Genomic DNA, 24020 nt, shown 5'->3' with positions numbered 1-24020 from the left:
TTGTGGCCCACACAGGGGTAGACGGGCCTTGGAGGGCAGATGTGGGAGAGGCAGCCAGGGAGGCCAGAATCAGGTCAGGGAGGGCCATAAAGAGCACACCAGGGAGTCTGGACTGTGTTTGTTGGGACACGGGGAGCCATTGAAGGTATTTGAGCAAAAGAGAGCCAAGGTCATACACAATAGGCTTCAGGGAGATCCGTGATGAATAAGAGAAACTTTCAGGCATGGAAGCTTCCATCTTCTCACTTCAGAAGGGCAACAAACACTCTGAGAATTCTGTGATTTTACAGAAGCTTTCTAACTTCCCTGTGTTTGTGACTTTTTTTTTTTTTTTTTTTTTTGTTTCTTGCAGTGATTACTCATGAAACCCCAAACCAGAAAGAGACTATGGAACTGCCCCCAAGCCTGTTCAAAGGAGCAGATCCCCAAGGGAGCGACTGGAAAGGGCAAGCAGGCTAAGGGGGGCCCAAGGCGAGGGGCGGGGGCTGAGACAGGGAGAGGGGTCGCGAAGAGGCAGTGTGGCTCCTGTGATGTCCCTGAGGTCCTACCAGATGCTGAGATGAGCCGGGCCCCTGATGCAGGCGTGGCAGATCGCATTCTGAGCTGTGGGAATCCGTCACACCCCAGAGAAACCCCAGAACCCTACTCGGAGGGGGAGCCCTCCCCCCACAGAGAATTCAGGAGCCACACCCTGAATGGGCCATCAGCACTCTGACTCCAGGGCCTAGCCTGCTTCCCCTGAGTCCGGGAAATGGACTTATAGACTCCCTGAGCAAGACAGTAGCAAGGACACCAGCTTGGCAGGCAAGAGCCTCCATGGATCTCCCTGAAGCCTATTTCGACCTGGGCTCTGTTTTGCTCAAATCCCTTCAATGGCTCCCCGTGTCCCAACAAACAGTCCAGACTCCCTGGTGTGACCTTGGGCTAGCACTTAATGGCTCTGAGTCTCAGCTTCCTCATCTAAAACTCATCTTCCCATGGCTTGTCTCATAGGTTTATTGAGACCATCACATGGGACAACACTCTCTAAACTGTGAGGGACCAGAGCAGAGCCATGCTATGAGGGGATGCTGGGTTGGCCCCTCTGGGTGGTTGGGGGCTGGGAGCCCACCAGCGGGAATTGCATTTCAGGAAAGTTTCTGCTTCTGCAAGTCTTCGAAGCCCTCTGGTCACTCCGGGAAGAAAGTCTCTGCTTGGTGCACTCCTCTCTTTAACTTTTTTTTACTACTCGTTCATGGCTTTTTCCCAACAAACAGAAGAGTCTCCAAATTTCTTCCAGGAGGTCAGAGTGCCTAGCTAGGATTAAGTTATCTTGTGTTCATCATTTTATGTTTGACTTTCTTAGCCTTACAGAAATTCTATGATTTTTTTAAGGGAACGTTTTGACTCCAGTAACATTTTAAATGTTTATTCTCTTTACTCAGCAACTCTGTGTCCAGGTATTTATCCTATGGAAAAAGATGCTTACATAAATATGTAAATATAAATGTACTTTGCAAGCAATGGTCATTGCAGCATAATTTATAACTCTGAAACACTAAATATCCAATCAGTATGGGACTGGTTAAATATTTTATGGCACAGACATGCTTTTAAATTAGTGCAGCTCTCAAAATGAATGAATTAAATCTGTAGGTACCACTGAACTGTGAATGTGTTTTTTGTGAAAAACAAAAAGTTGCAAAATAGTGGTGGTAGTTTTGTTTAAAATTATAATTATATACCTGTATACATAGCTATAACTACAAAATATAAATGTTAGTATGGGTGTATGGAGGGGACCTAGAAGAATATAACTAAATGATTAATAATGAGGACAGAATTTCCATAAGATAAATTCCTACGCACATATTTGTCGAATAAAAAAGATAAGCATTTGAAATGTTACTGGAGTCTAAAATACAAAATACACAAAGACTTCCTCTTTCTGTATCATGTATTTTGGTAATAGATATTTCTAATGATGGCGAAAGTTACATAAATACTTTTACAAAAGTAATTTTTAATTATTATGAAGATGAATAACTTTTAATTACTATGAAGATGAATAAGAAACTAAAATAAAAGAGGTCTTTTGGACACAGTGACCCGAATCAAAGAAAGTGCATTAATGGAGGGTTGTGGGGCTCCTCTCAGCTCAAGTTCAGGGCCTCAGGGGCAATAGCTTCTTTTAGTCTTTCCGTCTTTTTCCAGGAACGAGCTCCTGGCTATGAATAGGGTGGCGGAAGAATAGTGTCGTCCGTCCGAGTGGCTCATCTGTCTGGGAGGAAAATTCCAGCTCACCCGGCCGGGGCCTGACTGAGTGGCACGGTTGGGAGGCAGGAGCCAGCTGAGCTGACCTGTAGTTACCCTTTCCCTGGACCCCTCTGCACAGGAGGTTGTGAGGTCCAAGCTCTCCACCCAACTTTTTCAAATTACTTTTATCTAGCTTTCAGGTTCACATAGCTCTTTCCTCTTACTGGCACTTTCCTATGCTTTCCCTTGGGGACACACAGCACCAGAGAGTTCCAGAGTCAGCAGACGGAGTTTGGGGACTCAGGCTCCCCAACTCTGCAGCCTTACAACCTTGGCTGGGTGCTTTACCTCCCTGAGTGCTGACTTGGGAGTTGGCCAGGCCCAGGCCCTGATGCCATCCCTGTCATACCAACTAGATGACCTCAGGCACGTCGCTTCACAACCCCCCTAAATTAGTTTCTCCTTTGTAACATGGGAACAATCGTGGTACCTGGTTCATAGGGTTGATGTGAGGGTCAAACGAGAAAATGCGTGTGAAGCAACAGGACAGCCCTGGTACATAGTAACTGCTCAATAAGTGGTCCCCAGCGTTTTATCCCATCCTTTATCTCTTTATAGCATCATTAGCTCCATTCGCTGCCAAGGAGATCGAGGCCTGCTGCGGTATGATCCACGCAGGGTCCAACATGCAGCAGGCCTGAGGTGGAGGCAGCCAAGGTCTCCTGACCTCCAGACGGAGGCTTTTCCCATGAGTGAGGATAATCTCTGTCTGGAATGTGGTTGTTTATTCTCTTTACAGGGCAGATCTGAGTATTGGCTCATTCATCTTCTTCCACAGCCAGGAGAGATGGATTCATGGGCTCTGAAGTCAGGACCCCAGGAGGGTGGGCTTGGCAGCTTGGTGAGGCTAGGCCTTGTGGCGAGCGGGGCTTCCCCTGGCGTGGCTCAGCTGCTCCTGAGCTGGCGGCTGGGCTTGTGAGTCAGAGCCTCACGTCTCCATTCCTCTCCCGCTGGCAGCCACAGCCCCAGACTCCTGGAGGCAGTCCAGGGAGGTCTGTGGCTTCAAAAGAAGTTGCCTCTCACCCGGAAACAAACCGAGATGCCCCTTCCCCAGCTCAGAGAGAGCAAGGGATAGCCAAGTTCATACAGTGAGGTATGACAGATCTCAGGCTGGAAACTGGTTCTGCTTCAGGTGACCCCTCCCAGAAGCTCCAACCTGGGTCCCGGACTTTTTCCCTTGGCCCCCTGCCCCTGTTAGCTCTATGGCCCTTGGCCTCGTGCTGCTGTCAGGGACTCCCAGGCCTGGGCTGGGCGGTGGAGCCTATGGCCAGTACTGAGCTAACAAGCAGGCACCAAGATGCCTGGCTCACACCAGCCCCACACCACTGAGCTGCTGCAGCCATAAGGTGGGCCTGCCAGGCCTGCAGTCCCCTGCCCGGCCTGTCAAGACTGCCCTCAGAGCCACAGCCAGGCCCGTTTCCTTCCCTTGGCCTCGCCCTGGCTGCACACCCCCTCTCTTTCCACTTTTCCCAGCTCTCTGCCTCCCTAGGTGCTCTGTGCACCCTGTTCCTACCTGGGACCCGACCACTACTCACCAGGGCCTGGGTCTGGGTTTTAGTGGACGCCTCTCGCAAGCCACACCAGCTTCAATCTGGCCCGTAGACACAGGCAGGGGGTAGGGCAGGCAGAGTCAGCTTAAGAGCCAAAGCCAAAGCACATGGTAGGGCGGGATGGGGTGCGGCGGGGGCAGCAGGAGGGGCTCGTACTCCCTAGCACAAGCCTGTGAACGGTTCTGCCTGACCCGGGGCCAGACCCTGCAGAGCCAGAAGAGCCTTCTCATATCCCAACTGGGAAAACTGAGGCCCAGCGTCCAGGTCACCCAGCTACTAGCAAGGGGCAGGGGCGAAAACCCTCATCTTACAGAGGGAAACCAGACTCGGGCGGAAGGGACCTCATCCCTTGTGCGGAAACCTCATCATCTCCACCCCACTCCCACCCCCTCCCAGGCACAAGGACTCAGACTCGTGAGACCGCGACGTCCGTGAGTGAGAAGCACCAGGTTTAATATTCAAATCTTTCCCTTAAAAAAAAAAAAAGAAAGAAAGAAAGTACACGGATAGGAAATTTTGACGGCATACAAAATAGCACTTCTGTTGTATAAATGTGAGTTAATGTGAGTCCTAAAAATACTTGTAAACCTAGGTGATTACATCTTTGGTACCGTAGCGAGAACCCACTCCTTCTCCTCCACCAGGCTTTGCAGGCCCCGGGGCAGGGAGGTGCCAGCCAGCGTAGGGGGCTGATGCCCAGAGGGACTGATCTTCCCTCTCCCCCTTTCCAACCCTCCCCCGCCAGAGGTCTTGGCCGCAGCCCTCATTCCCCTGGCACTGCGGTGCCCACTGGGCTGGCGTGTGGCTGGCAGACACAGTGAGGTGGGTGGACCCGGGCAGTGACAAAGCCAGACCCCATGAGTCCTGCCTCAGGAATGAGGTGGCTGGCAGGTGCAAAAGCAGTCCTCAGGGCACCTGCTTCTCGTACCCCTTCCTCAGGTTCCCTGTCCAAGTCTTCCTGTCCTTTTCAGGGCTCCCCAGGGGCTCTCGCTGTCCATCGTGTCTTCGGGACAGACTTGGAGAACAGGCGCCAGAGTAGGGGACTATGTCAGGTGGCCTGAATTACCCTCTCTGCCTTCTTGGCCCAGGGTAGCTCCAGAGGTCACTGAAAGGTGTCCTGTGATCTTCCCACGTCCCTGGGCCAGCTGCTGAGGGCTTTTCAGGACACCGGCTGTCACTCCGAGTCAAGGCCTGGGCAGCTGGCCTTTGGGGACTTGCCAGGGGCCTGGGGAAGGGGTATGGTTCCTGAATGCCTAGAGTATGATATGTGGTCTGGAATCTCCCCAGACACAGTTGACCCCCAGGCTGGACGGAGGTTTGGCTTCATCTGGGCAAGCGTAGAACCCCTAGAATATTCTAGAATGTTAGTGTTAGCAGGGAACCAAAAGTCAGTGAGTCCAACCTGCTCATACTTCAACAAAGAAAACAGGCCCAGAGATTGGGCAAGGGAATCCTGCAGGGTCTCTTAGAAGGTCCAGAGCATAGAAGGGCCACACACTGGTCCACGCACGTGGCCACTGTGCATGGGCATGTCAACACACTCATCAGGGCATGGACCCGCCTGGCCCTGGACACTCCGGTGGATAGACTAAGACTCGTAGTGATGAGGAGAAAGGGCCCAGGACTCACAGGGCCAGGAAGACACAGACACAGGCACTTTTTATGGGCAGGTGTGCCCCAGTGCCTGAGGCAGAGGCTACAGGCCAGAATGTCCTCAACTTGGCTCAGCCCCCAGCACTAAGTAAGCATGGATGGCCCCAGACCAGCCTGGGCCTGGGAAAGCAAAGACTGGCATCGAGGGGAGAAGGCTTCCGGATGAAGCGACACTGTCCAGGGCCAGGCCCCAGCTCAGCCAGGAGCCAGGGGTGTCAGGGTCCCTTCCCCCGCTCTTGGGCAGACAGAAGTAGGAGAGAGCTGCAGCTCCTTGAGGGGTAGCTGGCTGAACAGAAACAAGTTCATTTACCACCTTATGAACCTTGAGAATCTCCCCGTGGATTCCAACCTCTCCACCTGTCGGCCAGAAGAACCCCAGACTGTGGGTCACCAACTCCAACTTTCCCATCTTACAGATGGAGAAACTGAGTCCTTTGGGGGCACCTTGGCTCATAGTCACATGGCCTCCCCAGAGGCAGAGGGCTGGTCACGGCCCCGGCAGTCCTCCCGCCTCCTAAGCCAGCCCCAGGGGTTCGGGTGCAACATGCCAGGGCCCAAAGCTTTCCGGAAGGGGAGAGCTGATGGGATCAGCCTTGTTGATGGAAGGCCAGGCCAGGCCAGGGGGCGCAGGGTGCCGGGAGGTCAAGGGGGAGCTTCAGTTCAGGCAGGGCAGGGTGGGGGCCAGCCCCCTACAGAAAGCTCTCCTCTGCCTCGGCCCGAGGCCCAGGGCAGCTTGAATCCGGTGGCCACTCCTGCTCCAGCTCCGGCCCTGGCTCCAGCTCCGGTTCCACCTGGGGCTCGGGCTGGGGCTCTGGATCTGGCTCCTCTTGGGGTTCCAGGGGGCTGTCACAGGAGATGGTAGAGGAGGTGTTGACTTCATTCAGGGTGGAGCTAGAGGGAGAAGGCAAGTGAGTGAGAGGCTGGGAGGGAACCACAGCAACACAACAGCATTAATCGGGAGCTTCCGATGTGTCTGAACTTGCGCCACGTGCCTTACACACTTCGGCTCACTCAATCCTTGTAAAGACTGTGCGAGGCAGGCACAGTGGGGCTCAGAGAGCTGACGGCACTGTCCTGTACCACACGGCAGATAAGCAGAGGACACAGGAGCCGGCACTTCACAACAGGTCCAGCTTATTCCTCGCCCATCAGTGTCTCCGCCTCCTGCGCTCTTAAAGGCACACTATCTCGTTTAATCCTCACAACAACCTCCAAACCGAAGTGCTCTTATTGTTTTTGTCTTATACATCAAGAAACTGAGGTTCAGAGACAGGAAACGACTTGCCCAAGGGCACAAAACAGGGCCAGCTTAATTCCTCTGCACAGTATCTACCTGCAGCCTTGGAATATTAGCTGCTTCGGTGGGGTGGGAGGGCCTTCGGGGAGCCCTCTGAGTGCAGTGTGAGCTCCCAGCACACACAGAGAGAAGGCGCCTGGAGTTGGAACCCAGATGGAGCTCCTGCCACTTCACCATGGGGTGGGTCTTGTTTTTTTGCAGGGGAGGTTTTGGCCTTCTGGGGAGCCCTTCTCTCCAACTGAAGGAGGATCCTGTCTGAACATCAGGTCCAGGCAACAGCTAGGCCCTCCACCAAAGCCGTCCCCACACTCTAACTTCACCACATCCCAAGGCAAAGAATAGCACGCATCTGTCTCCTTCCCAGGCTGAATTCTGGCCTGAACTCCTGTAGGCACCTCTGCCTCCTCTAACTGTGCTGGCTCTCTGGAGCCCTCAGGGCATGGTGCTGAAGAACAGGCCTGGGGCTAGCGATGACCCAGAGTAACACATGGGGACCAGGGATGCCAATTAGGTTTCCTTCCTCTTCTCCTTAGGGCTAGGATGGGGCCTAGAAAGAGGAGAGTATAGATGGCCTATGGAGGCTCCTTTGAAGGAAACAGCTACATTGCAGATAAGGCCCAGTCCGTGCTCTCTCTTATCAGCCTGTGAGTGCTCACCTTCTGTAACCTACTTCTACAGCAAGCCTGCTGCCAGGGACACACACACAACACGGACACGCACATGCACACGCACGCACACAATTGCATGCCTCAGGCCACAGCAGCTACCTGGCAAGGCTGGGGGAGCCCTCCAGTGGGCCCTCATCAGCAGCCTCAGGTTTGGGGTCAGGCAGGGGGATGATATAGTCATTGTCACCCTCGTTGGGCTGCACGGCAGTGTAGAGGACTGAGCTGGTGTGCAGGGGAGATCGCAGGCCATGGAAGCCAGGCAGGCGGGCTTGGGACCGCAGGACAGCTGGGTGGTCGCTCCTCAGAAACTCCTCATCCACCTGCTGGTACTTCTGCTCCAAGGGGCCGGGAAACAGGGATGATCAGATCAGAAAAGACTTTAGGGATCACTGACAGTGAGATTCTGACCCAGCCCCTCGCGTCTTATGTAAATTAGGCAACTGGTGCTCAGAGAGGAAGGACAGTTGCCCAAAGCCACATAGCTGAGCTACCCTCCCACCTGGCATCTCACAAGGCAAGGTGAGCTTAGAACCACCCAGGGAAGGGGCAGTCAGTGGACCAGCACCCGCGACTCTAACACTTCCCCACCTTCCGACTAGATCGATGAGAGCTCTCATCCTGCCTCGGCTTCCTTCTGGGAGACCTCAGTATCCCTAAATAGCGAATGGCGTCAACTCTACTCCATCTCACTGATCCCTGAGCCATACCAGACCCAGGCGAGAGTGGGATTAGGAGCAGGCCTAGGGAGAGGGCCATGTCTGTGCCGAAGGGGATGGCATCCCCTCGCTCCCGCTCCTGCTGTGGGTAGGGAGGGTTTTAAGGCCCTGCTGGCTTTGCTTGCCTCCTCTGAGTCTGGACAGGGCCCAGGGGGTCAGGCCCTTAGTGGTCATCTAGCCTAGGGGAGCTGAAACCTCTGAAGGAGACCCAAGATTCGGCATAGGCGTGAAGGCATGAGGAAGGGTGCAAGATAAAGGGGGCTGTAGCTCCCCCCACTTTAAACCAATCAGCTGCCATGTGGGATTTCATCTCAAAGCTCTCTGCGCTGCTAAAGTAGACTAAACTCATAGCTCCAACCCATCCCAGACTAGTGAGGCCCAAAGAGGATAAAGGGTGGTCCCCCAAATACCAGCAAGTCACACAGAGCCTTGTACCCAGTATCTGACTTCTGGACCAGAACTTTCCATTACCCATCCCCACTCTGCCTCAACCTACCTTTTTGTAACCCTCACCCAGCAGTCTCTCGAGAAGCAGCACCAGCTGGGAGAAAGGGGGCCGGATCTCAAACTTCTCCTCCCAGCACTTCTGCATGATCTCGTAGCTGGGGAGGGGCACAAAGGTCAGGGTTCGCGACGCAGGGTGCAGAGGGAGGGCGGGTCAGGGTTCGCGACGCAGGGTGCAGAGGGAACGAGGCGAGCGAGGAAAGAACTTGGGGAAGGGAGGCGGATGGGTGCTGTTTCTCCACGACCACACCCGCGTGTTCCCTGGGGAAGCCCGCCCTCCACCCCCGGTTCAGGGGTTCCGTGGCGGTGGGCCACATCTCGGTGAGTACAGAACCCAGGTCTGGCTGGTAGTGTTCATCCCCTCCGCTCAGTGGCTGGTGCTGACCGGACGGGCATGTGACCCCAGCTGACACTGTGACAGCCAGCTCTGGGCCTTCTGCTGGAACTATGGTGAAAGCAGCTGGGACATAGCCCTTGAGGAGTGCCTGCCCCCTCCACCCCCATGCAGGGTGGTGGCACCTTTCCTGTCCCTGCGCAGAGGAAAGCAGAGCCCAGAGGAAGAAGGAGAGACTGCTGATGATGTCATCCACACACCTAGATTTTACTAGATTTCTGGACTAATAAATCTATTTTTGACTTAGGCTAGCGACATTGGATATCCATTGTTCGCACCGAAAATTCCTCCCAAATGAGCCACTCACATCTCGTCGGAGGCATGAGCAGGCTGGGCCATGCGGTAACCTCGCTTGATGGCGTTATAGAACTGCTCGTTCATGGGCAGCTCTGGATAAGGGGTGCCGCCTGTCGGGGAGCAAAGACAAGAGAAGAGATACACAGGCTCAGCAGTGTTGGGAAAAACAGCGGGAACCCTATTCCGTGGAACCGGAGGAGGCACAGCAGCCCTGGCATGGGTGAACGGGCCTTGGAATTGGGGGACGTGGGCTCCTTCATGGTTCTGGACGGATTGCAACCCTCCCCAGATCAGAGGACCAGAGAATACCAGAGCCGAGCAGCCTCTTTGATGTCACTCCCCAAACCCCTTGATACTCAGATGGGGCGGGCAAGAGACCCAGAGAGGGCAAGAGACTTGCCAAGGTCACACAGCAGTGGTGGGACTTGAACTGAAGTCCCAACCCATGTCCCAGAGTCTGTTCACGGCCCCAACCAGGCTGGAAGTGTGAGTGGTCAGGGCGACCACCCGGCCATGCCGCTGAGGACTGTGGGAGAAGAAAGCATTACCCAGGGTGAAGATCTCCCAGAGCAGGATCCCGAAGGACCAAACGTCACTCAGGGTGGTGTAGAGGCTGTTGAAGATGCTCTCGGGGGCCATCCACTTCAGGGGCAGGAAGGTCTGTGGGAAGCCAAGGATGGCCTGAGTGCAAGGAGGGGCGGAGCCCCACCCTGCACCTGGGTAGGGGAGGAGGCCTGGCAGTTCCCATCCCCGGCCCTTCCTTATTCCCTAGTCCCTGAGGGCCTATCTCTGCTGTCACACAATTCCTACACCAATCCCGGTACTGGCCAGAGGATCAGGAGGCCTAATGTCCTTTTCCACAAGCTGGGGACATAGTAGCTTCAGGGTCTGAGGCTCTTTGTGGAACAGACTTCCCTTCCTGACCCCAGGAGAGATCCCTGGCAGAGCCAGCAGAAGGGAATGGGAGCCAGGGACATGGTCAAGGTGCTACTCCGTTCTCATCCTAGCAGCTTTAGATCTCTGTGGCCTAGTGGCCATCCAGCTCTGGGATTCTGGGGACATGAATGGGAGGCAAGACGGTCATATTTTAACCATATACTGCCTATCACCTATTTGTGTGCCTTAAGCTGTCGCCTAGGCTTCTTCCTCTAACCCCTGCCACAGCTAGGACAACACATTTGGCTTGCTCCCTCTCCAAACGCCCCGAGACCCATTACAGCTGGTCCCTTGCTCCCTGCTATGACCAGCAGGTCTGAGCCCCCAGCCCACCCCAAGCCTCAGCATCTCTGCCTCCTCCAACCCCATGCATAGTGGTGGCACCTTTCCTGTCCCTGCACTCATGGCTTGGCAGGCAGAGCCTGTCACTGCTGGGCAGGTCAGACCATGAGGAGCCCTGCCCTGATCTACCAGGAGGGTCAGAGGCACACAGGGTGGGGGAAGGTACTCACGCTGCCTTTGGAGATGTAGTTAGAATCCCGCATGATGTCACGAGCCAGGCCGAAGTCACAGATCTTGACCAGTTTGCCCTCACAGATGAGCACGTTCCTGGCTGCCAGGTCTCGGTGGACACACTGGGTGGAGATGAGTGGGAGAGGGTGGGAGCTGAGGCCTTGGGGGCAATTACGGAGAAAGACCCTCTGTGTCAGGTGCTTTGGGAAATAATGCGCTGCTGTCTAGGTGTGAGAGGCCACACAGGTGAGAGAGGCACATGGTGTGAGGGCATTCGTTGTCCTCGCCCACCAGAGGGGACTTCCACATAGGTCTGTGTACTTGGAGGACCATGGCTGGCTGGGTGACCCGCCTCCCACGACCTGGATCTACCCACTGTGACCACACGTACATTCTTGGAGGCCAGGAACTCCATGCCATTGGCCACTTGATAGCTGAAGCCCACGAGATCCGTGTAGCTAAGCACTGGGGATTCGTTGATCAGAGTCGCCCGACAGGTCCTCTCAGGAGCTAGGGGAGAGCAGAGGGTCACCCACCGTCTCGTGTCTTCCCACGGCCCACAGAACCTCTGCTCTTTGGCTTGTGGAGGCCGAATGTCCAGGACAGGGGGCTACTGATCCTCTAAGTCTCCCCCAAAAGGAAGAACAATTTCCAAATATCTAACCTAAATCTCTCCCACTTTATCGGAACCTTCATCGTCCAGAAAAACTTTCAGCATTAGCCCCGGGCCACCTTTCCTCAGCCTGGCCTGCCTGCTTTTCAGGGACACTAGATCAGCCTGGGGCCCTCTCCAAGCTAGATACTCCCCCCACCCCACCCACTGCTTCTCCTCCCTGTGAGCTGTGTGCATATCTCTGGACCCAGAAACAGGGGTTCATCTTGAGGGGGCCCCCCCACACGACAGCTTTGGGCAAATGGCTGCACTCAGTTTCTGCATCTATGAAATAGGCACAAGGCCACTGTCCTCTCAGGGCGGTTGCCGGGCTGGGTGTGCGAAAGAAAGGCTTTGAAAAGAATGTGTCGCTGCACAGGTGTGAGGACCATACAGGTGTGCGGTCACCGCGTGCACCCACCGGAGGGGACGTAGTTATCGTAAGGAGCCATGTAGTTAGAGGACTCGATGTCTGCATACTTGATGTCCCCTTTCATGTCCAGCATGGGCACGTAGTCCACCGACTCATCCTTGCTCATGTCCATGTAGCCACCGTCACTCTCCCCAGGCAGGGACATGTGGCTGAGCAGGAAAGGAACATTGCAGAAGGAGAGGCCACAGTTTTTCCCTTCTCTCCTCGCTCCTGCCCCTCTGTTTACCCCTGGGGCCCATGAGGCCTTGTCGCTCATGCTTTTCTTCTCTCTTTCCTTCACTCATCCTCCCACGGCCATGTGAATTACCACAAAGAAAGCCCTTTCGACCAACCCGTGGGGCCCTGAGCTGGGTCCTGGGGCTGCCAAGATGACATAAGACCCAGGGCGTGTCGTAATGAGCTCAGACCCAGGGGCAATTACAGCACCCCAGGACAAGGGTCACAAGACGGGTGTGTACCGAGGCACCTTGCTGTGGCCTTTATGGTGCCATCCAGCCATGATGCCCTACGAGTGCCCGGCCACAACCCAGAGTGGGCAATGAATTGCCCTAAACCCTCTGCTTGTAGCACCGACTCCCCCATGTACCATATAAATGTGTCCCCATGAGCAGAAAAAAGACTGGACGGAGATCAGTCGAAATATTAGGGAGGGCGGGGATGAGTTTTGCTGTCTCTTAATGTTTTTCTGAAGTTACTCTTGTCTCTGCGATAAATTCATATTGCTTTTGTAATCAGCAAAAGAACTAAGACATTGTATTTGGAAAGGAAGTAGAAGGGGGTGGCAGTGGCCTCAGGGCACTGGAGAGACAGCTGTGCAGAGGGCGTGGGAGCTGCAGAACACGGAGTCAGGCCTGCGACAGGAGAGCTCCAGCCGCTCACTGTGGAAGGCTAGGATGGTATCACAGTGCCTCGACACAAAGACCCCATGAGGGGTCAAGGGGTCCGTCTGCTTAGCACAGGGCCTGACACACTGCAGACAGCCAATGGGAGGCAGCCGACCCCATCACTATTAGCACCATTATGGTCATGCCTTCCTATGGGGTGGCCGAGGCCTGGGTCTTGGACTGATTTGTGGAACAGTCCTGGCTCCAGGAGCAACTCTACCCGCCTTGGCCTCAGCTTCCTGTCCTGGACAAGGAGGGAGTGAGCAGGTGCTCCTCACAGCTCCCGAAAGATTCGGCTCCCTGCCTCCATCCCCGTACCTGGGCAGGGGGAGCCCGACGGGCAGCGCGTTGCTGTAGAGCTCGGCGCTGGCCCGGCGGCCCTTGTCGGAGCAGTGCTGCAGGAAGGTGTGCTTGTTGCGGTGCAGGTAGTCCACCAGGTCGCCGTAGCGGCAGTACTCCGTGATGATGTAGATGGGCCCTGCGGAGGGAGAGGCCCAGGGAGAGTCCTCAGGGAGGCCTCAGGCTTCCCATCAGGGCCGTGAGGCTAATGACAGACTACACGTGAGAGAACCAGCTTGGTAAGATGGCGAAGAGGCTGTAACGCCAGGCAAACCCGGATTCTTTCCCTGCCTCTGTGACCATGAGCAAGATACTTAACCTCCTTGAGCCTTGCTTTCCTCATCTGTCAAATGGGGCGAATGACACCCCCCTCGAAGGGCGGCCGTGAGTGTTCGCGGGATAATGTCTTTGTCGGCTCAGCTCGGTGCGCTCGGTACACAGCAAGCACACGGCGTCAGCTGCCGTCGATAGGTTTTTCAAACTAAAGCTTGTTTTGGAGCCCAGTACATAAATAGAGGCAACTCTTTATTTCAGGCTACTGTTTAAATTCAGATAAAATAAATCTACTTAAAGTCAATCAGTGAGAATTTGAAGACAGCAATGAAAACAAAAATTGTGAAATGGGTGATCATCGCAGGCGTAAATTAGCCCATGCATGCGATGTACTTCTGTATTTTGTTTTGGTTGCACAATACAGAGGAAAATCCCAAACCTCACAACGAGCAGCTGCAAATGGCAATAACATTGTGTGTGTGTGTGTGTGTGTGTGTGTGTGTGTGTGGCTTAATTTGCAATCGAACCTTCAGATAAACACACTTGGCCAGACAGACTTTACTCCATGATCTGAATTAAGGCAGCTCTCAGTTAGCAGGCTGGTGGCCTCCGGTGGTGGCGATATAGTTGATCTCAGTGTTGCATAAGCTGTCATTTATAACAGTAGTCAAAATCTATTGTGAGAATTTGTAAATGTCCGAGGACCCCTTGATATGGGAACTGCTGGGACTAGGAACCTGAAGAGTCCTTGGTGGTGCTGTGATTCTGCGAGTTTCTAAACCCCAAGTCCGTCTGGCTCTGTGAATGAGTGAAAGTGCTGGACAGGATGGGCGCGGACACTCCAGCTGGATTATCTAGCTGTCCCTGGACTGAGGAGGGGGTGGAGAGGGGCCAGGCCCTGGTCTCTGGCATTTCCCAGAATCCTCTGGGCAAGTAGGATTGTACCTCCTTTGGTGCAAGCCCCAAGCAGGTTGACCACGTTCAGGTGGGGCCCGAGGTGACTCATGATCTTCAGCTCCGACATAAGGGCTTGCTTCTCACTGCTGCGGGCAGTGGCTACGGGACAGAGGGCGGGGACTCAGGCTCCATCACTGAGGCCCCATGAAGGCCTCGCTAAAGCCCGTTCTGGCTCTTCTACCCCAGTCTGTGCTATGAGACCCAGGTGACCAAGAGTAGTAAGGATCTACATGCGGGGAGAGGGGAAAGATGAGGGGAGGAAGGTGGAGAGCAGAGGGAGGAAAGGGAGGAAGGAGGCTGCCAGAGGAGGGCACAGGGTGAGGGAGCCTCTCTCCCAAAACAGAACCAGGCGTGGAGCTGGCTGCAGCGTGACCAGACTTCTTGTAGCCAGCGAATCAGCCCTGGCCTGCTCTGGAAGTGCCTGAGTGTGTAGGGAGGGGGCAAGAGAGAGGTTGGGAGTGGGGTTCCCAAGACTCACATTTCAGCATCTTGACAGCCACTTTCATTGTGGCCTGAGAATGGCTCAGGCCGTGAGCTGTGGCCTCCACCACCTGCCCGAAGGCCCCGGAACCGAGGGTGCGCCCTGCAGTAGAGATGATCCCTGAGCTCCTGGGCCACCAGGAACCTGCAGCCCCATCCTCTCTGAGGTCAACCTAGACATCCCTCCACCACTCTGCACTTACGGTGCTCCACCAGAGGAAGCTCCAAAACTCACAGTGCTTCACAGTCCTTCCATCTCTGTCTTATCTACTTTCTGGGCCATCTTAGTCCCTGGAAGCCTTCCTCCCTCCCTAGACAGGGCACAGCCTCTCTGTACCCCTTGGCCTCCCACCTAGACTAAGCATAGGCTTGGTGCTCAGCCCATCCTCAATTAATACTTCCTCTCTTACCATGAGGGGGTCCCATCTCACAGTCATGGGATCACAGGACCTCAATGCTGGAAGGTCCCTGGGGGATCATCTTGTCCCCATTGCACAGAGGGGGAGACTGAGGGCCAAAGAAGGCAAGACATCGGCACTAGGTCTCAAAGCTAGTCATGGCAAGGCTAGGACCAGATCTCAGTCTTCCTACACACTTTAAGTCCCCACGCTGCCACATGAGGCCTCCTTGGACTGACCAAGCACAAGCTGGTCCCGTGGAAGCTCCCAGGTGGAGTCATAGGGCAGCTGCATAGGGTCCACGTAGATGTACTCATGGCCATCCGAGCTCACGGATTCAATCACCTTCCATCGGATCTCATAGCGGGGCTTCTGCAGGACCGAGACCAGGGATGGGTCGTCAGAGGGGGTATGGGCCTTGAGGCTCACTAGGTGTAGCTTCTTATGGGACAGAGGAGCCAGGAGACCCGGAGGCTCAGAGAGGGGCAGAGGCATAGCTGAAGTCACACAGCAAGTTATCCATGGACTCAAGGCCTTCACAGGCTCAGGGGTAACAGATGCCAAGCAGTCCCAGCTAAGAAGTGGCTGAGGAGGAGCTGGCGGCTGAAACCCAGCTGATTAGAACCTCCTCACTAGCTTCTCCGAGAGCCTCAGCTGCTTCTGGAGAAGAGATGGGAGTAGAAGAGCGGGCAGCACCAGAAAGTGACAAGAAGCAGGGGTGCTCTGGCAGAGGCGGACGGCCCCTCTGCATGCTGGCGTAGCCACAGCAGAAACCTCAGGAAAAAATGTAACTGTAGGACATTGAAACCATAGGCTGTTGGAATCACAGGACTGGAATTTTAGAAAGATAGACTATGGGGCACTGCAATCCTAAGGCAGAAATCGCGTTATATTTGAAGCATAGAACAGTGAAATCTCAGAACGGAACATGGAAATTATAGATGAACAGGATTAGAATGCAGTTTAGTAGAATCCTGAAGTCTCTGTGGGTCAGAGTTGGAAGAATCCTGGGGCCCAGGATTTGGGGTCTACCCCAAAGTTTTCGTGCTCTGTTGCTGGGATGAACAGGAATGATGTCTGAGTAAAACCCGGACAAGGGGACAGCAGAGACAGGACACCCCGATGGTCTGGACCAGGTCCATGTTGGCCCAGGCTGCTGGGCTTGGAGGCAGCTCAGCTCAGACACCCAGCACCACTCTATGCCATTTTACACCTGAGTTCCGTGCTGGGCCCCAGACACGGCCAGACCCTGAAGGATTCGAGGACAGCAGGTGGGGGGTGGGGGGAGCAGGGGTGGAGGTAGTTCATACAAAACAATCTGTGCTAGTTTGTATGCATTAGGTAAGTGTGGGCTTACCTTCTGCCAGAGCATAATGAGGATGAAGAAAGAGATGATTACGAGGACTACCAAGGCCAGGATGGCTGAGATCACCACCACCTTGAAGGGCGAGGCTGGAAGCAGAGACAAGGGTTAGTCATAAGACAACAGGGCACTTGGCAGTTGCTCTCCCCTTGCCCACCTCTGGTACCATAAATCTCTCTCTGCCCATCCTGCCCAGAACAGAAACCCTCCCTTTCCCCCCGCCACAACCCCCTGCCACAGTCTATGATATCAGACCCTCAGCCTCTCCCTCTGGGCCACACACTTAGCCTCTCCCATAAATACCCCACGCCCTTCAGTAACTAGCCCCAGCTCCGATCTCTATCAGCCTCCATATTCTTTCAGCCCTTGTAGGGGTCAGTCTGGCCTGTCTACCACCGCTCTAGATTAGATGCAAGTTCCTGGCAGCTAGGCTGTGGTCCACCTCTCTTCCTCATGCTTACAGACATGCACTATGCCAGTCTTCACACATGCACAGGAATTGTACATGCATCGTTTGTACACTTGTATGGGGATTGTGTATTCACACAGATATGCATACAGACATACACTCCAGCCTTACACATGTATCTGGGGATTGTGCATTTTTCATTACATGGTTTACAAATCTACATTTGGAGGGTTGCACCGTGTCCAAAGATCAGGGATGCTTATGTACATGGCTCACAACTTACACAGAGCATAGACACACTAGGTATAGGGAGAAAACGCTATTCATAGCCGCGGTTTATAGACATATACTTGTGGACGTACACGTGCGCCAAGACCGTGTTGTTGTGTAAGTGCACAGGAACATGCTCTGGTGGGTTGCACAGTGCTTCTGAGTGCCTGTGACATGCTGACTCTGGCCTGCTGTGTGTGCACAGGCAGTCCCAAGTATGGCACGATCTAGGTGGGGGGTGAGGGGTCATCGGGGGCCGCTGAGGCTGGGTGACTCACACTGTGGCACCAGGGTGACTTCCTGCACGTCATGGCCCAGCAGGTTGCGCAGCGTGCAGCGCACAGACAGCGGCTGATCCACATGGCTCAGGCGCAGCATGCTCACCACCTCAAACTCCTGCTCCTCCGCCCAGTACGTTACGTTTGTCTCCAGCTGGCTCTCCTCGGAACTGTTCCCCAGTGGCGTGGGTGGCAGCTCGCGCGGACACCTGCCGGTAGAGCCAGCCGGGTCGACTTCCAGTCCCTGCCTTCTGCAGGCAGGGAAACTGAGGCCAAAAGCAGGCATCGCCACAGGGTTGTGGTGGAAGAAGCCCAGGAGCGGGTGTAGTCTGCTACTTCCCACCACCGCCTGGTCCTGAGCTGATTCCTCCTGTGGTCCCATAACCAACCAGCAGGGGGCGCTCCTACCCCAGCACAGAGAAGCTTGGTTCGCAAAAACCATTCCCTTCTTTTGACCCTCAGAGTCTAGGTAAGGAAGGAAAAGGGTCAATTTAGGCCATGCAAAGCATCTCCAAGAAGCCATATCTTCTAGAATAGGGGTCCCAACCTCTGGGCCGCAGATGGGTGGCTTTTTAGGAGCAGGCCGCACAAAATGAGGTGAGCGGCAGGCAAGCAAGTGAAGCTTTGTCTGTATCTGCAGCCGCTCCCCAGCTCTAGCATCACTGCCTCAGCTCCACCTCAGATCATCAGGGATTAGGTTTTCATAGGAGCGCAGGTCCCTGGTGCCAAAAAGGTTGGAGACCACTGCCCTAGAATGTGGCTCAAGCCTGGAACAATGTGCTCAGAAGAAGGGGCTGGACTAGATGACCTTCAATGGATCCTTCCAGACAGCTGTGGGTACTCTGGGAGACTGAGGCCAGGGTTTTTCTCCTCACCTTTTGAGGTCACCGCAGGTAGACCAGGTGAGGTGCGGCCGGGGCATGCCCCGGCCGCGACAGCGGACTGTCTGCTCCCCGTTGGCAGGGTGGCTCTCGCTCAGCTCCAGCACACGGGCAGGCACTGCATAGAGAAGGCACAGGGCCAAGAGGTGGGAAGGTAAGAACAGTGAGAAAGGCCCTCTGGGAGGACCTGGCCCAGAGTCTCCCCTGGGGGGAGGGGAGCTGCAGGCTGCAGGTGAACCTTAAATACCAGGAATCACTGTGTGAAAACTAGCGGATTCCCCTTCTGGGTACTTCAAAGGAAAAGCCTCAGTAGGGTGCTAGTCTGTCTTTAACACTTCTCTGATACTTGCTAATCTGCCCTTTTAGCAGAGAGATGGCAGGCCTCAGTAGCAGAACCCTGGGAAGGCAAGAGCATGAAGCTAGAGTTTAATAGCGTTGTTTTGTTGTTGCAGAGTTATATTTATGACATGTGACGCTGATTTTCCATCTACAATTGAGAGGTTAAATTCTCTTTCAAAATAATTTAATTTTAGAAAGTCGATTAACTAAACATTAAGTCACCATCGTGTCATTCTTCTGCTCAAAACCCTGCCATGGCTCTTCATTTCAGTCCCAGTAAAAGCCTAAGCCCATCCAAGAGCACACGAGGACCTGACCTACCCGCTCCTCACTCCCTAACTGCCCGGCCCCAGGTCTGGCCTCATTTCCCACCACTCTCCCTGTCACTCTGTTCTGGCCACTCAGGCCTTTCTGCCATTGCTCCTGTCTTTGCACTGCCTGGGATGCCCTTTCCCCAAAGAGCCACTTGAGTAAGGCTCTCACCTTCTTCAAATCTTCAGGCAACTGTCTTCTCAGTGAGGCCATCCCTGATCACTGCCATTTAAAAGTACAACCCTCACTGTCCCTGCCCCCGGAACTCTCAGTCCTCCCCACCCAGCTTCCTACCTCCCCCACATCACCCCCTAAACAGCACTCGTCACCTTCTAACCTTCTACATAATTTGCTGGGGTTTTTAACCCCTATTATTGAATGTTTGTCTTCCCCCACTAGAATGCAGGGCCTCAAGAACCATGAACAGCCTCGCAGGCTGTAGTTGCTCAATAAGTACCTACTTAATTAGTAGGATAGTATATGCAAGAAGGAAAAATCATGGCATTGGCACGTGAATGCCTGAGGTTTTGGAAACACTACTCTAGCCCAATGGTCAAGGTGTACAGCTGGGGAAACCGAGGCCCGGAGAAGGAGCATACACACAGCAGTGGGTCAGTGTTGGTACTCAGCCTAAAACCCAGTCTCTCCTGAGTCCCCGGCTCCTTCTCCTGCTCCTCCTTTGGGTGAGTGGACAGTGTAGGAAGGGAGAAGGAATGGGGGTGGGAGAGCAGGGAAAGAAAGCAGGGCGAAGGGCCCCTCACCGTTAATTTGCAGCTGGAAGGAGAGTTGGGCCTCAGCGTCCTCATGGAAGGCCCTCATGGTGTAGTGACCAGCCTCAGCCACCTTCACCCGCACCAATGTCAGTTCTGACACGTACCTGGGGAGCAGGCCAGGCCAGGAGACCCAGCTGTCAAAGCTGGAAGAACTCTTACAGCCCTCCCCACCCTCCTTGCACAGACAGGAAAAACAAGGCCCCAGGAAGGGAAGGGGCTTGCCAAGGTCACACATGTGTCAGTGACAGAGCCCGGACTCATACCCATAGGATTAGTCTCCTGAATCTCCCACCCCTAGGCAGCTCTATTGAGCCAAGAAGGAAAGTTAGGAGGGATGGGGGCGGGGTGAGGGGAAAGCACCATTTCCCTCTCCTCCACATCTCCTTCAGGAAGGCCTCACCCCGCTTTATCCTAACAGTGTACCCCAGGTCATCCTGCTCATCTCCAGCCTCGGGCCACCACCTACGCATCGGTGGCAGTGGCCTGCCTGGCACCCTCTTCCCCAATCATCCCGCCATTTTCTCCTCTGCCGCCTTCCAGCTCTACCCATCACGAGGACAACTAAACATCTCGGTGATCATCTGACCAGTGTCTGTTGTTCCCACTAGACAGGAAACTCTAGGAGGCATAGAACTGCGTGTTCTGTTCTCTGCAGCCTCCCCGGGGCCTGGCACAGCACCTGGCAGGGAGTCTGGCAGGTAGTGGGCTCTCATGAAAGATGGGCCTACGTCTGTCAAGAAGCTGAAGGCTGTGGGCTGCCTGGCGACTGCAGGGAATAATTTCAAGAATGGAGTGGGCAGGCGGCTGCTCACCGAGTCTCCGACACATTGCGCGTAGACAGGGCGATCTCGCCAGCGCTGGAGTCGCCTAGGGTGCGGTTGTCCTTGAGCCACATGACAGTGGGTGGCGGGTAGGCTTCGAACACCACCTGCAGTGTTCGGCTCCGGTGCAGCTCTGCGAATTGTACAGCATCCAGCTCCTCCAGCAAGTGCACGTAGCCACTCTCTGCAAGGGGCAGCTGTCAGGGTGGGTGGGGTGGGGGGTTGCCCAGCCACCAAGGGGACAGCACCTCCCAGCGCCGGGGCTTTTGGAGGAGAAGCTTCAGTTGAATACCAAAGGAGCCCAGCCTTCAAGGGCAGGGCTTCGGCTTTAGGAATTATCATAGGGTACTGAAGTTGGGACTGAGCCTGGAACCAGGTCGAATTTGGGCTGATATTGGTCTAAGGGCCGGGTTCGAAATTGGAATGGAATTGTAGTTCTCACTGGGCATGTTCCGACCCAGGATTGTGGCCGAGATGAGTAGGAGCCTGGTTGAATTTGGGCATGGGGCTGCCAGGGCCTGAGATGGAGGTTGAGATTAGAAATTGAAATGGGGCCTGGGTTCTGGCTGGGCAGAAGGTCTAGGTAAGATTAGGATTGGGTTTGGGGTTGACACTGCATTTTGCTTTGGGTTTGTCCTGGAAACAAAACTTTGGTTGGCACTGTGGCTAGAGCTGGACTGAAATGTGGCTGACGGCATCCCAGGGTTGAGACAGGGTGTGGATCCAGCTGAGAATGAGGGTCAGGGCCGAGCCCAAGTCACGCACCAACCACGGTGACATTGATGGCCTTTTCATCTCCGTGGTCGTACACACTCTCTGATACATTGCAGATATAGGTGCCCGAGTCACCCAGCTCGACACTGGGGATGTGCAGGATGGAGCGTATGTGGGAGGGCGTATCAAAGTCGGTCACTGGCTCCACCAGCCGCCCACTCTGTAGGGACATGCGGGGCAAGTTTCCCAAATCAGGAAGGGGCTAAGAAGTCAGGCTACAAGTCAAGATGTACATCCTTCCTGCCCTTCCTCCAGCCCCTGGCCCAGCATTACCTCCTTGCGGGGGTACATCCACTCAAAGTTGACCACCTCGTTCCCAGTCACGATGCATGTGATAGTGATGTTCTCACCCTGGCGGACCACGGTCTGCACTGCATTCATTGAGATGTTGATGGATGATGCTGGTGGAGAGAGACTAGCTTAGGGCTGAGGCATCTCAGCTTGTGGGCGGGGGCGGGGTCCACAGAGGGAAGGGATGATTGGTGCGGAAGATTCATGTATTCAACAAGTATTTATTAAATATCTACTCTATGCCAAGCACTGCTCTGGGTACTGAGGCTTTAGCAGCAAATACAACAAACGAAATTTCTGTCCTCATGAAGGTGACATTCCAAAAGGAATAACAGTCTGGAAATCAAAAGTACTCTCTGGGCATCTAAATACAGGGAAATTTATTGAGCATAACTGTGTACCAAATAACCCCCATCTTCTGTTCTATTTAATCTTCACAGTAATCCCATGAGGTAGGCACTCATTTTTCCTATTTTACAGCAGAAGAAGCAGGCTCAGAGAGATGCCTTGTATGAAGCCACTTGGCGGGAAGTGGTAGAGCTGGCTCTAAAGCCTGTGCTTTTGCCCAACATAGTGTACAGCCCAGCCCTGCCACTAACGCATCCCATGACCTTGGGCAAACTCCTTCCTCTTTCTAGGCGTCAGTTTCCTCATCTGTAGAATGGGGGAACAGGACATGCCTTCCAACGGTGTAATGAGAATCCACTGAACAATGGAGTCACACACTCTAAATTGGAGAGGGCTCAGTGAAGGGTCATACTTGCCTCTGCTGAGCATCAGCCCAGAAAGGGAGCTCACCCTGGAGGCTGTAGACGTAGTAGGCTTCGGAATCCACCTCTTTGTCCCCGATGATGGTTTTGCAGACATAGGTCTTGTCTTCAAAGGTCCCAGAGAAGCCACGTTGGTGGTCGTAGGGGAAAGGCAGGGGGACATCCACCTTCTTCTCATGCAGCGTCACCACCAGTTGTGGATCCGTCACTCGGCATGGAATCGTGATCTCAGTTACTTCCGTGAGAAAGATGAATACTTCCTCAGGGTACACAGGAAGAAAGCCCATGTTGGGATCTGCCGAGGGAGGGGCAAGAATGAGAGTCAGGGAGAGCTGGGTTTCTGGCCATCTCCCTAATTACTGTGTGACCTTGAGCAGTCCTCTTCCCTTTTCTGGCCCTTGGTCTTCCCATTACAGAATAAGGATGATCTCGGAGGTGCCTTTTCGCTTTAACATTTGATTTGGACAGCACCAGAGCAGGAAAGAAGATAAGCCTCAAGTCGAAGGGCAACTGGTACGCAGAGCTTGGAGGATGGGAACGATGAGGTATGGAGGCTAAGAGGGAGCGTTTTGGAACCAGCTGAGAATGCAGAGTTCTTGGGAGCCAGGAATGGGGTGGGCTGGCGGGGAGCAGATAAATATTCAGACCAAAGGGTGGAAGTGATACTCCTGGACTGAGCCAGGCTGGATTCAATGATTTGTCTGCATTTTTAAGCTGGCCGTATTTCACGATGTCACTTAAGCAGTCTCTGAGCTTCCCCAGATGCCTGCAGTTGAGAAGAGGAGCAAGGGAGTGAGCACACAGATCAGGGGTCTTACCTGGCACGAAGATATAGAGCCGTTTTTGCTCACCATCCTCCAGCCCATGGGAGTCATTGTAGGTACAAAAGTATTCCCCTGTGTCCGACCCATTGACATTGGTCAGCGTCAGTACGCTGGAGAAGTTGCCATCCGGGGTCTCAGTCAGTTCTTGCGGGAGCTGCTTGGGCATCATCCGTTTCCACATCACCGGAGCTGGACCCGAGCAAGTCAGAACGAAGGTGCTGGAGACATTGAGGACAATCTCTGGCTCTGAGGGTGTGATGACCAGACCTTGGGAGACCTGTGGTCCCAGCAACACCAGCAGGGGCAGCAACAGCACCTGGCCTTCGGGAGAGGAGGCATCGGACGTCAGCGCACAGGAGCCCCCTCGCCTCTCCCCAGAGCTGCCCCTGGGGGAGGCCGTCTATGCACAGCCCTTGAAAACACACCACCCTAATCCACACATAGGCTGGAACCCATGGCTCTGAGGCCTGCCTGTTCAGCACTCAGTCCCCAGGGACTCCTCCTGGCCTCCTGGACCTCCTCATCTTAATGCCTTTAGACACCCAGCCTTGGAGTCCTTCAGCAGAGCAGCGTTTGGGCTGTGGGCATGTTCTTACAGAGATGTCAGGAAATCCTCGGGAAGCAATTCCCAGCTTCCAGTTCCTGCATTATTTCCCAGGTCACTTTCTGGGCCTCT

General features: G+C 54.4%; 1 protein-coding gene across 4 annotated transcripts in view; it reads right to left on the bottom strand.

Annotated features, from left to right (window-relative positions):
* Window positions 1-4273: 4273 nt before the first annotated feature.
* Window positions 4274-24020, bottom strand: part of PDGFRB (platelet derived growth factor receptor beta) — a 36550-nt gene continuing 16803 nt past the window's right edge. For all 4 annotated transcript variants that reach the window (XM_036224282.1, XM_036224283.1, XM_036224284.1 and 1 more), the window contains 21 exons: window positions 23339-23665; window positions 22549-22815; window positions 21733-21860; window positions 21451-21619; window positions 20677-20869; window positions 19853-19968; window positions 18435-18558; window positions 17560-17768; window positions 16597-16691; window positions 15479-15611; window positions 14840-14944; window positions 14350-14460; window positions 13111-13270; window positions 11897-12057; window positions 11215-11333; window positions 10823-10945; window positions 9923-10034; window positions 9385-9484; window positions 8676-8781; window positions 7563-7795; window positions 4274-6389 (listed from right to left, as the gene is read on the bottom strand). In XM_036224282.1, the coding sequence (XP_036080175.1) occupies window positions 6188-6389; window positions 7563-7795; window positions 8676-8781; window positions 9385-9484; window positions 9923-10034; window positions 10823-10945; window positions 11215-11333; window positions 11897-12057; window positions 13111-13270; window positions 14350-14460; window positions 14840-14944; window positions 15479-15611; window positions 16597-16691; window positions 17560-17768; window positions 18435-18558; window positions 19853-19968; window positions 20677-20869; window positions 21451-21619; window positions 21733-21860; window positions 22549-22815; window positions 23339-23665 (3293 nt within the window). In that variant the 3' untranslated portion in view covers window positions 4274-6187. The remainder of the gene's footprint in view (window positions 6390-7562; window positions 7796-8675; window positions 8782-9384; window positions 9485-9922; window positions 10035-10822; window positions 10946-11214; window positions 11334-11896; window positions 12058-13110; window positions 13271-14349; window positions 14461-14839; window positions 14945-15478; window positions 15612-16596; window positions 16692-17559; window positions 17769-18434; window positions 18559-19852; window positions 19969-20676; window positions 20870-21450; window positions 21620-21732; window positions 21861-22548; window positions 22816-23338; window positions 23666-24020) is intronic.

Source organism: Rousettus aegyptiacus, unplaced genomic scaffold (assembly GCF_014176215.1).
Source record: "Rousettus aegyptiacus isolate mRouAeg1 unplaced genomic scaffold, mRouAeg1.p scaffold_m13_p_7, whole genome shotgun sequence".
Taxonomy (NCBI): domain Eukaryota; kingdom Metazoa; phylum Chordata; class Mammalia; order Chiroptera; family Pteropodidae; genus Rousettus; species Rousettus aegyptiacus.
The sequence above is the reverse complement of the archived record's forward strand: the minus strand, read 5'-3'. Positions and strand labels throughout refer to the sequence as shown.